The sequence below is a fragment of the Rhinoderma darwinii genome, chromosome 1, assembly GCF_050947455.1.
Source record: "Rhinoderma darwinii isolate aRhiDar2 chromosome 1, aRhiDar2.hap1, whole genome shotgun sequence".
Classification (NCBI taxonomy): domain Eukaryota; kingdom Metazoa; phylum Chordata; class Amphibia; order Anura; family Rhinodermatidae; genus Rhinoderma; species Rhinoderma darwinii.
Genome location: NC_134687.1, coordinates 174,225,773 through 174,239,634, shown reverse-complemented (window position 1 = coordinate 174,239,634; position 13,862 = coordinate 174,225,773). Strand labels below are relative to the sequence as shown.

Sequence of the window (13,862 nt, the reverse complement as noted above, 5' to 3'; positions counted from 1 at the left end):
AACTACCCTCAAGCTGCCTCGTGCTGATTAGTCAGCATCAGAGGCAGGGAAGCTAGCTCCACCTCGGGAGAATGAGGGTAGTTCATGCCCCGTTGGCTAACTACAGCAAATTAGCATATAGAGATTTAATACAACAGTGGGCCCTATCTTTGAAACGGGGGGATTCAAGAAAAAAACGGCTCTGGGATCAGAGAGAAAGCGCTATTCAGGTCTGATAAGCAGTTAAACTTATAAGACCTAGTGACAGGTTCTCTTAAATAACTTGTTGCAGATTCTATAGTTGACTGTGTATCATAAGTCTAATTTATAAATAAAACTTTTCAATGTGTTTGTATTATAGGCAAGCAAATTGGACCGACTGGTCTGTACACCACTTAGTGCTTTGCAGTCCATGTTTCCGATGCCTCAAAAGCTGATACAGAAACGCTATGATAAACTTCTCGATTACCACAGCTACCTCCAGAAGCCAGCTGATTCTCAGCTAGATCAGGCGAAAAAGGACTATGAAGCTCTAAATGCACAACTGATAGAAGAACTGCAAGTGTTTAACAAGGCAGCAAGAAGCATCTTATTTAACTGCTTACATTTCTTCATCGCTCTTGTGAAAGAAGTCATGTCTGCAGCAATGGCCTCGTGCTCACATGCTTCTGACAGCTTTACGGTAAGTTACAAAGTGTACTTTTTTTTTCGTTCCTGTTCAGTTTTTTTTTTGGCCAATCTATTGTCTATAGGGGCTTGTCAGATGCCCTTGAACATCTATTTTCTAGGAAAAAGATCTACTGGGTTCTCTCTTCCTGGGTTAATTCTTATTGTTTTCCCTTGAGATAAGCACTGACAAGGATTTGGCAACAGCTAAGGCTTCGTTCACATCTGCTTCAGGGCTCCGTTCCGTCTGAGCTTTCCGTCAGAACAGGACCCTGACTGACAAACAGAAACCATCGGTTTCCGTTTCCATCACCATTGATTTCTATGGTGGCGAATCTGGTGCCAATGGTTTCCGTTTGTCTCCGTTGTGCAAGGTTCCGTCGTTTTGATGGAATCAACAGCGTAGTCGACTACGCTATTGATTCCGTCAAAACGACGGAACCCTTTTACAACGGAGACAAACGGAAACCATTAGCACCAGATCCGTCACCATAGAAATCAAAGGTGATGAAAATTTAAACCTATGGTTTCCGTTTTTGTCAGTCAGGATCCTGTTCTGACGGAAAACTCAGACGGAACGGAGCCCTGACGCAGATGTGAACGAAGCCTAAGGGTATGTTCACAAGCAAACTCAAAAACGTCTGAAAATACGGAGCTGTTTTCAAGGGAAAACAGCTCCTGATTTTCAAAAGTTGTTTGAGCAACTCGTGTTTTTCGCTGCATTTTTAGCAGCGTTTTTTACGGACGCGCGGATAAACGGCTTGTCAGAACAGAACGCAGTTTTTCCCATTGCAATCAATGGGCAGATGTTTGGAGGCGTTCTGCTTCTGATTTTTCGTCCGTTTTTCGACCGTTTACGGCCCGAAAAATGTTCGAAAATAGGCCGTGTGAACATACCCTAACGGTTAGGGTATGTTCACACGGCCTATTTTCGAACATTTTAGGGCCTAACCTGTCCACCTCCACTCAAATTAAAGGGAGTCTTTCATTAAATGTTCACCTCCCAAACCGCTAATACCACTATATAGGGAAGGATGATCGTTTTTAAAACATACCTACTTTATTAGCCCATCGTGAACCATAAGAAACACTGCTTTTATTCCTCCAGGTGCAGTATGCAAACAAGCACTGAAGAGTCCTGCTGTCCAGTAAGCCTTGTTCACATGGCGTGTATTCAACGCGTTTTTGCCACATTTTGCGAAGTATGCATCAAAAAAGCGTAAAAAACGCATGCCTTATTCTTCCCATTGATATCAATAGGAAAACACATTGTAGTGCATACAACGCGTTTTTTTTTTTACGCTCGCGTGTTTAAAAAACGCGTTGTGTAAGAAAAGAAGTGTCAGGTCAATACTTGTCGCATAAAACGCACCAAAAACGCGCCTAATTCCCATAGTCAATGGGAGTCATAATTACACGCCAAAGACACGTCAAAAAAACGCATCAAAGACGCATAAAAAACACCTGTACTTTAAAAAGCACTTTGCAAAAACGCTAGCGTTTTTTACGCGTTTGCACGTTGTTGCTTTTGAGCGCCGTGTGAACAAGGCCTAATAGCGTCCTACATTCTAAGCAGAAATCACGTAGAATGTAGGACACTTACTGGATGTTCACATGCAGTAAGTTCACATTTATATACGGTGCCAGGAGGAATAAAAACACTTATTTATGGTTCACGATGGGCTGACTTGGGCAATATAGGTATGTTTGAAAAACAATCAGGCTTTCCTATATAGCGGTTTGGGAGCTGAAAATGTGATGACAGACTCCATTTAAAGCGGACATCCAAACTCCGACTTTCTGAGGCTCATTTGCATATGTGGCAAATAAATGAAATTATTTGCATTATACCGTAGCTCTCCATTCCCTATCTTCTTGGTTTTCTTGTGGTAGGTTTGTGCGAATATACAGCAGCCAATCTGACAAGCAGAACTGCAGTGTAAAGCATGGGGGAAGAGAAAGCGCAGAAGCTCGGCAAATGGTGATAAATTAGACTGATAGATCTTGCCAGTGGCGCAAAGTGTTTTTTCAACATGTTTGAATGCATTGAAAAATACCAGTAAGGGTATGTGCACACGATAACGTCAATTACGGCTGAAATTACGGAGCTGTTTTCAGGAGAAAACAGCTCCTGCATTTCAGACGTAATTGCTCGTACTCGCGTTTTGCGAGGCGTCAATAACGGACGTAATTTGGAGCTGTTCTTCATTGGATTCAATGAAAAACGGCTCCAATTACGTCCCAAGAAGTGTCCTGCACTTCTTTGACGAGGCTGTTATTTTACGCGCCGTCTTTTGACAGCGACGCTTAACATTACAGGCCGTCGGCACAGTACATCGGCAAACCCATTTAAATGAATGGGCAGATGTTTGCCGACATATTCGAGGCTTTTTTTCAGACGTATTTCGAGGCGTAAAACGCCTCCAATACGTCTGAAAATAGGTCTTGTGAACCCAGCCTTGGAGAGTACTGGATTACCAAAAACTAAAGAAGGAGTTTGATTTTACTTATCAGGGGCGTAACTATAGGAGTGCAACGGCAGTAGTCATAAACGGGTCCTGGTGCTTGGAGGGGCCAAAACGGCTCTGTCACATAAGAAGACACAAGTATTATAAATGGCACATGGTAGGTGGGGGCCCTGTTAAAGATTTTGCACTGGGGCCCAGGAGATCCAAGTTATGCCTCTGGTATGCATATAAAATGTTTACTTATAGGTTGTGAAGCTCAACCCAATGATATATAACACAGACCTACTCTAATTAAAGTCTATAGGGCATTAGCTAGTTTTATTGTTTTCTATACAGAAGAAATGCATTCATTTTATTGTTGCAATTATGTATATATAATGCTGTCAGAAGAGCAAAACCAAAAATATATATATATATTTTTATATAGTGTACTGATATACGAATAAAAATACGAAACAATCCTCCGCAACCTATTTCTGCATTCACAAGTCACAATTTCCACGCAAGTCAACCCTAAAATACATAGATTATTATTTATTTTAAAAAATGTACCAATAAAAGCGATTTTCACAATGTCCCTAATTGAAAAGAATCTAGCTGGTTTTACACGGCCCAATAGTGGTCAGAAAAATAAGTGCCGATCGATGAAACAGCACGTCAATCGGCGCTCATTTGCTCCATTCACAAGGGGCAACGATCGTTAATATATAGGGATCATACGATCGGTCACCCCCAGGCATTTACATCATGTCCGCAGCACATCTCCCTATTTACATAAGCCGTTCATCGTCTTACCGTTGCCCTGTTTATACAGGGCAATGATCGGGGACGAGTGTTCGTACAAACGCTAGTGCACCCACTCAATCCGCATCAATTTACTTCACATTTTAGGCAAAGCCGAAACAGAATCTGCAACGCAGATTATGTGCGGCATTGATGCGGACAGTGTCGGCAGAAATACGCCACGTCTGGCTATGCCCTTAAAGGACAAAGTTCCATAAATATCTATTTGCTGTCACTGTATGGTCCCAAAATGTAATATCGGAATGGATTTTATACGTGCTGCTGGCATTGCCGAGTCTCTTGCAAGTGAATTTCCAGTGATAATAGAAATATAGCAATATAGCGAGCCAGCATGTGTTTCTCATCTCCCGCATGTTGGCCCCCTCAAACACGTTTCAGTATGTTCACATCTGTTGGGTTCCAGGCTTGGATTAACTCCCTGCATCCCAGAAAACCCGGGCAGTGAATGACAATTAGCACAACAATGGCTTCCGTGGCTTTGTATTAGCAAGGGAGATAAACAATAGGATGCGAGGGGTATCAGCAGTCACATGGGTTTTAGTATTCTGATAAGCCACAAAAAGAAGGAGCTTATCTGTGTTGCCTCAAGCTTATCAGCTTCCAGTTTATATCCTGCTCAATCCCCACAGAGCTGAGCTGAATTCCAAACACCTCTGTATCCACGCAGCCACAGCCAATCACCTTGCTCATATATCTTCTGTCCGTGTAGCGTGAATCCTTTTATTTTACTTGACATTTATTCATAGCAGATCATCATCCCAGAAACGAAAATCAGTTTCAGGAGGAAGACTTGAAGCTGTTTGCAGAATATGTTTCTGAAACTATATGTGTGAGCGTATAATGTTGCTTGAATTGCATGCAAAATATTATACACATGGCACTTGTGAAAAAGTAACACAGACGGTTTTAAGACAGTGTGCAGTTCACTATCACTCGAAACACTCGAATACACCAAAAGCTCAAAGCGGCGGTGACACAAAATAGTGCAAATAAGGTTACAAGAGCATGATGTCTTTTGCTTGGCTTCCCAGATGTTAAATACTAGTTAGGCTGGGTTCACACGAGCATGTTACGTCCGTAATGGATGGAACGTATTTCGGCCGCAAGTCCCGGACCGAACACAGTGCAGGGAGCCGGGCTCCTAGCATCATAGTTATGTACGACGCTAGGAGTCCCTGCCTCGCTGCAGGACAACTGTCCCGTACTGTAATCATGTTTTCAGTACGGGACAGTTGTCCTGCAGCGAGGCAGGGACTCCTAGCATCGTACATAACTATGATGCTAGGAGCCCGGCTCCCTGCAGTGTGTTCGGTCCGGGACTTGCGGCCGAAATACGTTCCATCCATTACGGACGTAACATGCTCGTGTGAATCCAGCCTAATACTTCTTAATACTTAAAGGCTATGTACACCGTTGACACGCAGGACCCGTCAACACTGAACCCGTCAGGTCTGCGGGACTGACGGATTCATGGTATACAGCTTTTCTTTATAGAGAATACAAAGCAGCTGGATCTCCAAAAGTAAAACAAATTTTAATAAAAAGTATTTACAAAGTTACACTAATCACACTGACTGATCTATTTATTAAAAAAAAAAGTCCTCAAAGGTGTACGTAGCCTTTAAAGGAATTGTCCGGGTTCAGAAAATACATGTTACGTTTTTGTTTAATAAAAATTAATAAAAATTTTCAATATACTTTCTTTATAAATTCCTTCCAGTTTTTAAGATCTCTGCTTGTTGTTATTCAGTAGGAACATTCATTGTTTACTTTCAGTGGATAAATTCTGTCCTGGCCATCCTGCTGGGATCATTAGATGACACAGCTCTGATACACTAAGGGTATGTTCACACGGCCTAAAATCGGAAGCAGAAAAACGGCCACGTAAAAAAACTGCCGCGAAAAAGAAGTGCAGGTCACTTCTTGGGACGTTTTTGGAGCCATTTTTCATTGACTCTATAGAAAACAGCTCCAAAAACAGCCGTAAAAAAATTGCGAAACTCGAGCATGGCTTAAAAAAAGTCTGAAAATCAGGAGCTGTTTTTCCCTTGAAAACAGCTCCGTATTTTCAGACGTTTTTTGCTAAGCGTGTGAACATACCCGTACTGTAACGATCCCAGCACCTGTGTGTTCATCACATGAACATGGACAGAATTTTAAGTAAATGAATGTTCCTATTAAATAACAACAAGCAGAGATCTTGAAACCCGTGAGGAAATAATACAGAAAGTATATAAGAAAATTGTTTAACTTTAAATTATACTAAAAATAACATTACTTTCCTGAAACTGAACAACCCCTTTAACAAGATATCCAGGAACCAGCACTGAGGAATGGCAACAATCTTGGTTGGTAAGAGGCCCATGACCTTTAATGCCCATGGGTTCAGGTCACTCTCAGTCCATACTTGCTATCATTGATTCCACAGAGTAATCGTAGCATCTTTTAGATGTGACAAAGTAAGGGTACTTTTACACCAGCCAATATGGGCCGTAAAAACGAGCGCTGATAAACGAGACAGGTCATTGATCGGCTCTCGTTTGCTCCTTTCACAAGAAGCTTTGATCAGTAATCTATGGGGACGAGCGATCATTAGGGTATGTTCATACGAAGTGTTTTCAGATGTAATTCGGACGTTTTACGCCTCGAATTACGCCTGAAAAAACGCCGCTACTACGCCTACAAACATCTGCCCATTGCTTTCAATGGGTTTTACGGTGTTCTGTTCCCACGTTTTACGCGTCGCTGTGAAAATACGGCACGTAAAAAGACGCCCGCGAAAAAGAAGTGCATGTCACTTCTTGGGACGTTTTTGGAGCCGTTTTTCATTGACTCCATTGCAAAAAGAGCTCCAATAACGGCCGTAAAATACGCAGCGAAAAACGCGAGTTGCTACAAAAACGTCTGAAAATCAGGAGCTGTTTTCGCCTGAAAACAGCTCCGTATTTTCAGACGTTTTTGGTCACTGCGTGTGAATATACCCTTACTGCGATCCCTCGTCCCCATGTATTTTCATCATGTCGGCAGCACATCTACTTTTTTACACAGGGAGATGTGCTGCCGACAACGATAATATTTTGTGATGCTTAAACAATACAATCAGCCATTGAACGAGCGTTTGGATTTGGCCGATCATTGCCCCGTGTAAAAGGGCCTTGACGTGAAAGCCTTCATGTCTAAAGTATGCTATTGTTCAGTTACTCCTTTCTATGCGTCCCGGAATGGCAAGTTGTTAGCAGTTCACAGTATTACAACCGTCTCCCATTCACTTCAAGTACACTACAAGTGTGTCAGCGATTCACAGTGTGCGCAGTAGAAATGAAGGTGAAGTAGCTTTCGTACAAAACAAATTAATGCCGGGGGTGCTGGGAGTTGGACCCGACAGATCACATATTGATGGCCTATCCTGAGGATAGGCCATCAATTTTTGGGACTGGAAAACCCTTTTAAGAAAAGTTCCTGTATTCCCCCCTGGGGTCACTGGAAGGCTGTACAGGGGAGAGATGACAGTAACAGGCTGTGATCTTTGTTCCTGCTGTCACTTGCAGTTTTCCCGCCCCCACACAGAACCGGAAAGTAAAACTTTGAGCGCTGCTCCCCAAATATTAAGCTTTGAGCTTTAATACTGTATATCAAGAGCTAAGCTGTAGCCCCTATATTAAAGAAATATAAGGAATTTTACATTTTACAGTACCACAATTGCATTACCGATTTAGGATATGTACACTCACTCTAAGGATATGCACACTCACTCTCAGGATATGCACACTCACTCTTTTAATATTACTGACAGCTTATCACTGCCAATGTGATTGAAGTTCAGCAACGAATCATGGACGAGCTTCAGAATCTAAACTTTATGAAGGAAAACAACAATGGCACATTTATTGAGAGAAAGCTGAGCTTTGAGAGGAAGAGGACATTATCTCCACTGGTAAGAGACATTTGTATATTTATATAAAATGATGTAATAGTGGTGGGTTCCAGTCCTAGTGTATATGGGCGTATACTTTACCTATTTCTTCATGAACGGCTATAGCAGCAGTGACACCTAAAGGTCATAAGAAGGTACTACTACTAAAAACATAATTATTCTATTGAAATAACCTATAACAGTGTTAGGACTCTTTGTTCCCCATTCAGAACAATGCAATGGTGCTTTTATAGTTAAAGAAGTTTGCCACCTAAATGTATTTTTGGAAAAATGTGATCACTCCAGGAAGTCGTGATGGAGAGGGACTTGGATTGACTGGTGCCAGTCTGCCTTTCTTCTTTGCTGGCAGCACAGTGACACTCCTGTTTTAAACTGAACAACTAAGTCATTTGACTGGTTACCAGGCATACACTGCCTAAGGCCTCATTTACACGAGCGTGATATACGTCTGTGCGACGCGCGTGCTTTTCACGCGGGTCGCACGGACCTATACAAGTCTATGGGGCAGTGCAGACAGTCCGTGAGTTTTGCGCAGCGTGAGTCCGCTGTGTAAAACTCACGACATGTTCTATATTTCGCCGTTTTTCGCGCATCACGCACCCATTGAAGTCCGTGCGAACTGCGTGATTCGCGCAACAGCTGTCAAACTCTGAATGTAAATAGAAAAGCACCACGTGCTTTTCTGTTTACAAACATCCAAATGGAGTGTCATAATGATGGCGGCTGCGCGAAAATCACACAGCCACGCATCATACACTGATGACACACGAAGCTGTTAAGTGCCTTTTGCGCACGCAAAACGCCACGTTTTTTGCGTGCGCAAAACGCACACGCTCGTGTAAATCAGGCCTAAGAGTTACACCAATTAATAGGGGTCCCAGGCACCCTATCCCTAACACACAGTCCATCTCACATTATTCCGGTCTTTAGCTTAACACGGACAATTTTGACCTTGAGGACAGAACAATTTTTTTTATATTTCCCTCTTTGCATCCCGACACTCATAACTTTTTTTATTTTTTGTACAACGTAGTTGTATGAGACTTTGTTTTTCGCGGGACGATTTGTACTTCATGTAGGTACCATTTTTTGGTACAAATACATTATCGTTTAATTTCTATAAATTTTTATTTTGGCAAAAATGCAGAAAAAAAAGCCGTTCCGCTGCAGTTTTAATATTAATTTTTTTACACCATACACCGATCATCATAAATAATGTTATACTGTACATTTGTTGTACAGGTTGTTACGTTCATGGAAATACCAAATATGTCTATATTATTTCATGTCTTGAGACTTATATTTTAAGAAGTTTATTTATTGTAAAAAAAAGTGTATTTCTGTGTATTTTTTTTACAACATAATTTTTTTTACATTAATTTTCCTTTTTTTTTAATCCCATAAAGGAATTTTTCATTTTGATTTTTTAACTGTAATGTACTGGCATATATCTATATGCCAGTACATTAGCCTGTGTACTGATTGTACACGGGCAGTTGTTAGGGCATAGCTCAGTATGCCCTAACAACAGGAAACATGTTCAGACAGCCCTGGGGTCCTTCAATGGACCCTGGGCTATCTGGCCATACAAGTTAAGGGCTTTGATCGCGTCACAGAGATTTTCTGTGAGGCGATCAAAGGGCAGTGCCCCTCCTCTTATTTACTTTGAACGCCGTGATCAGCTTTGATCGCGGCATTCAAGGGGTTAGCGGCGGAGAGAAGAGGTTTTTCTTCTCTCCACTGTTAGAGCGGTGCTGCGGCAGTGTACTACAGCCGTTACCCCGCTCCTGATTGTGCGTGGACACAGCTGTCACAAAGGATGAGAATGCTCATCCTAATGCGCAAAGTACCTGCCGCTCAGGACGAGCATTCTCTTCCTGTGTCGGCAACCAGTTAAAGGGAATTTCTCAGGTATTTAATTTTGTCTCATTTTCTCTCTAAGATGTACCGTAAGTCTGTTCAAGAGAAATAAGGTGTTCCTTTTTTGTTGTAGCTATTCATTTTTTTATTTTCCTGGGGCGGCCATATTGGAGATACACTCTACCTGTATTGTCCAAAAAGACAGGCAGGGTGTGTGTGCTTTATGGTAAATTAAATGAATAGAAATCAATTTACATAGAAATGTTATCGATTTTTCTTATTCTGTCTCTACCACAGAGTAAGGATATGTGCACACGATAACGACCATTACGGCTGAAATTACGTAGCTGTTTTCAGGAGAAAACAGCTCCTGCATTTCAGACGTAATTGCTCGTACTCGCATTTTGCGAGGCGTCCATTACGGACGTAATTTGGAGCTGTTCTTCATTGAATTCAATGAAAAACGGCTCAAATTGTCCTGCACTTCTTTGACGAGGCAGTCATTTTACGCGTCGTCTTTTGACAGCGACGCGTAAAATTACAGGTCGTCGGCACAGTACATCGGCAAACCCATTCAAATGAATGGGCAGATGTTTGCCGACGTATTGGAGCCGTGTTTTCAGGCGTAATTCAAGGCGTAAAACCCCTCGTTTACGCCTGAAAATAGGTTGTGTGAACCCAGCCTTAAGCTGACAAGTGGGCTACAGAAAACAGGAAGTGTCAGCCTATTGTGTGTACTCTAGTAGCCAGTGTGAAAACTGCAATATTTAAATTTTTTTGTTTAGAATAAAAAGCTGATTTAATATCATTTTGTGATTATACATTACCTATAAGAAGCTTTAAAGGGGTTGTCCAATTTAGAACTAATTAGGAATATAGATGTCATGTAGGGGTACCATACAGCGGCCAATATGTGCAACAGCTTGCAGCTTTACCATGGATAACAGCGGACTGATGGAGCTTTTAGCTGTTGGAAAGCCATATGTTTACAGTATATTATATGTGGTTATCTGTGGTTGTGACTTAGGCCACTTTATTTAAGTAGAAATAAATAAAATGCCTTACATTTAATTGATGTTACAAAAATCATGTCACATTATCATCTGCTTTTAGTATTTTAAGCATGTTGGGTCATGAATAAACACTGTCCACTGGTAATGGAACAGTTAACCCTATATGAAGCTCTCATTGAGCCAGAATAAAGCACTTTATAAATTGACAATTAAATATTCTGTTTCACATTAGCAATTTTTTGCAAACTCCTCAGTCAATAACTCCCATTTGTATTCCATTAAGCCTGAACTACCTCGACAGACTGAGAGCCACAGGTGCAAGCTATTGTCTACCTATGGCGCGGATAAAATTTACCAAGCAAAGCGCAAGTGCAACGCTTCCCAGGACCTTGATATAGATCTGTATGAGGGGGAGCTGGTGGCTATTGTGGAATACAAGGACCCTTTAGGAAGTACTAGCAGGTGGTTGGTGGACACAGGAAGTAAGTAGAAGAACACTCAATCAAATATTGACTTTCTTTTGTAGGACTATCAGCCTGATCCACTCTCTCCGCAGTGGTTTCCTTCTTTATAATCAATTCGAAAATTGGTTCCTACTGTAATTGTCGAACATCAACATTCTGCGACTTTTTATTTCTTTAGGGACAAACATCTCAGTCTTATTTAAGAGACCATGTTACTCGTAATGTAAAGTTACCACCTCTTCCGTAAAATACTTGCAGCAAGGGTTGAATTCATAGCTGGTGTTCGGTTGCTATACACCCTTCTTCACTAAGTCATTAAGATAAAAAAATAGAAACTAAAATGGGAGGTCATAATATTACTGAAACTTCACACTAGGTTTAAAAACATATTACTGCAAGGTAACAGTAGTGTAAAAACTCTGTGACTCGGTTAAATCCTTTATAGACTTTTTTTTTCTTTCCTTTTAATACCCAGTGTGGCTCAACCCTACCTGTCGTATGTGAAAGTAGCTAGAAAAGGTTATGGACCTCTGTTATACAGTGTACAGTATGGAATACAAATAAAAAATAAAGCTTTTTAGTTAAACCCTTCACAACAAATATTCCTGACAACTGTAGTTTTAGATGCATATACAGTAGGTGCCACCCCATATACTTCACTCTGTCATATTAGCATTCCAGGTCCAAATTGCAATGTCTTAGGTGTCTATTAGCCCAGTCTCTAACGTCCTACAAGTCCATTGGTCGTGTCCTTAAAGTCGATCTGTCCTGTCATTTATCATTTTCTTCTAGCAGGTCTCCTTTACCACCCTAATGACAAACAGGCCCAATATTCAGCCATTGGGATAATAGCCAACTAAGATATTAAAGCGGATCTGTCATCAGATTATGCTGCTCTATATAAGGGCAGCATTGTATGATGACAGGTCAGCTCTCCTATCAACCGAAACGGCACAAAAAAATATTGTGCGGTTCAGCTAGTAGGAGTGTTTAAAGAAGATAAGACTCTGGTGTATTAATGAGGGGAGCGGTCCCCCTGCCCATCTCGGCTGTAATATGCACGTGCATGCACAGCCGCCCCCAATTACTGTGAGAAAGTAGGGGGAGCCCTCTCATCATCAATATAAATAGAGTGATATCAGAGTCTTTAAACACTCCCATTAGCCAAACGGCACAATATTCTTTTGCGCCATTTTGGCTAATAGGGGAGCGGGCCTGTTCACATACTATGTTGCCCTTATATAGGGACAGTATTGTCTGATAACAGATCCAGTTTAATATCTTAGTTGGCTATGGGTCAATTTTCCCAATGGCTAAATATCGTGCTTGTGAGTCATTAGGTTTGTAAAGGAGACCTGCTAGAAGTAAATTAGCAGAAAGACTCTTTAGCGTAAATGAAATAAGTTAATACCATTGTTTTAATATCTTCTTTACTAGATATGATTGCTTGAACTTTTAGGCCCAAAGCCTGAAGAGAGTCCGATGACATTTCCCCTCCAGATTTCTGTCAGGTGCAATGCTATTATGGAGACCTTGTGTGGAATCAAATGACCAAATACAACGTTATGTGTGAATGTGGAGACATGGATGTATTCAGTGATTTGCATCCACACAGTGTCCCTATGAGAATCCTGCACCTGAAAGAAATCAGAACAAGAAACGTCATGTTGTCAGAATCTCTGATCTGCAGCGTCAGGCTTTAGGCCTATACATTCAAGTGATAATAACTCTCAGCATAGAAGTAAGATATTAAAAATCAGTTTCACATTTTTTTAATGTATGCTAAAGGGTCTTTTTTAATTTTGTGTTGGTAGGACCACTTTTAGAGCAAATCCAATCTCAGAGAGAGATTTACATTGTTGTCCTCATACTGTTATACTGTATGCATAAGTATTAGTTGAGTATTTAAATGATGAGCTGATATTCTGTTTTGTGAGAATACAATGAATTATGGAGTGACGATGGCTGGTTATACAGTGGTTGTGTATATTTACTTTGGTATTATATTTTATTTCCTTACTTTCCCCTTTACAGTTGTACAAGGCTATGTCTACTCATCATTTCTAAAACCCTACAACCCAGGACGACAACAAAAAGATTCATCAGACAGTGCTTTCTGTGAAGAAGATTTTGATGACCTTAGTCTGTTTGTCTCCTCTCGGCCTTCTCGAGACAGAAACAGTCATGCATCTCAGGGAAGTGCGGGAGATAGCAGTCCATCCTCAAATGGAGACGATGAAAAACATGAGATTAACGAATCAGATACAGAAAGCTTCCAAAACAGCGAGGATTTTCATGTAAATATCACCTCTTTTTTTTCCCTTAACCCCTTCCCGCTCCTTGACGTACTATTACGTCATGGCAGCTCTATCGTTCGCGCTCCATGCCGTAATAGTACGTCTTGCAGTTAGAACAGCGGTGCGCGCGCCCGGCGCGTTCATGCGCTGTGATAGCTGCTGTTTCTGACAGCAGGCTATCACGGCATAATGGGACGGGACCATTTACTATGGTCCCGCCTCGCCGATCGCCGCTATTGGCTAGTCAGTGAGTAACTAGCCAATAGCAGCGATCGGTCTCATTCAGCACAGCAGTGCTCGAGCCCGGCGTTCCTGAGCTGTGATAGCTGCTGTTTCTGACAGCATGCTATCACAGCATAATGGGCCGGGACCATTTA

General features: G+C 41.5%; 1 protein-coding gene across 1 annotated transcript in view; it reads left to right on the top strand.

Annotated features, from left to right (window-relative positions):
• Positions 1 to 13,862, top strand: part of LOC142735826 (rho guanine nucleotide exchange factor 38-like) — a 40,594-nt gene that overhangs the window by 15,224 nt on the left and 11,508 nt on the right. The window contains exons 6-9 of the mRNA XM_075849616.1: positions 341 to 661; positions 7,711 to 7,851; positions 11,008 to 11,206; positions 13,223 to 13,485. Of these exons, the coding sequence (XP_075705731.1) occupies positions 341 to 661; positions 7,711 to 7,851; positions 11,008 to 11,206; positions 13,223 to 13,485 (924 nt within the window). The remainder of the gene's footprint in view (positions 1 to 340; positions 662 to 7,710; positions 7,852 to 11,007; positions 11,207 to 13,222; positions 13,486 to 13,862) is intronic.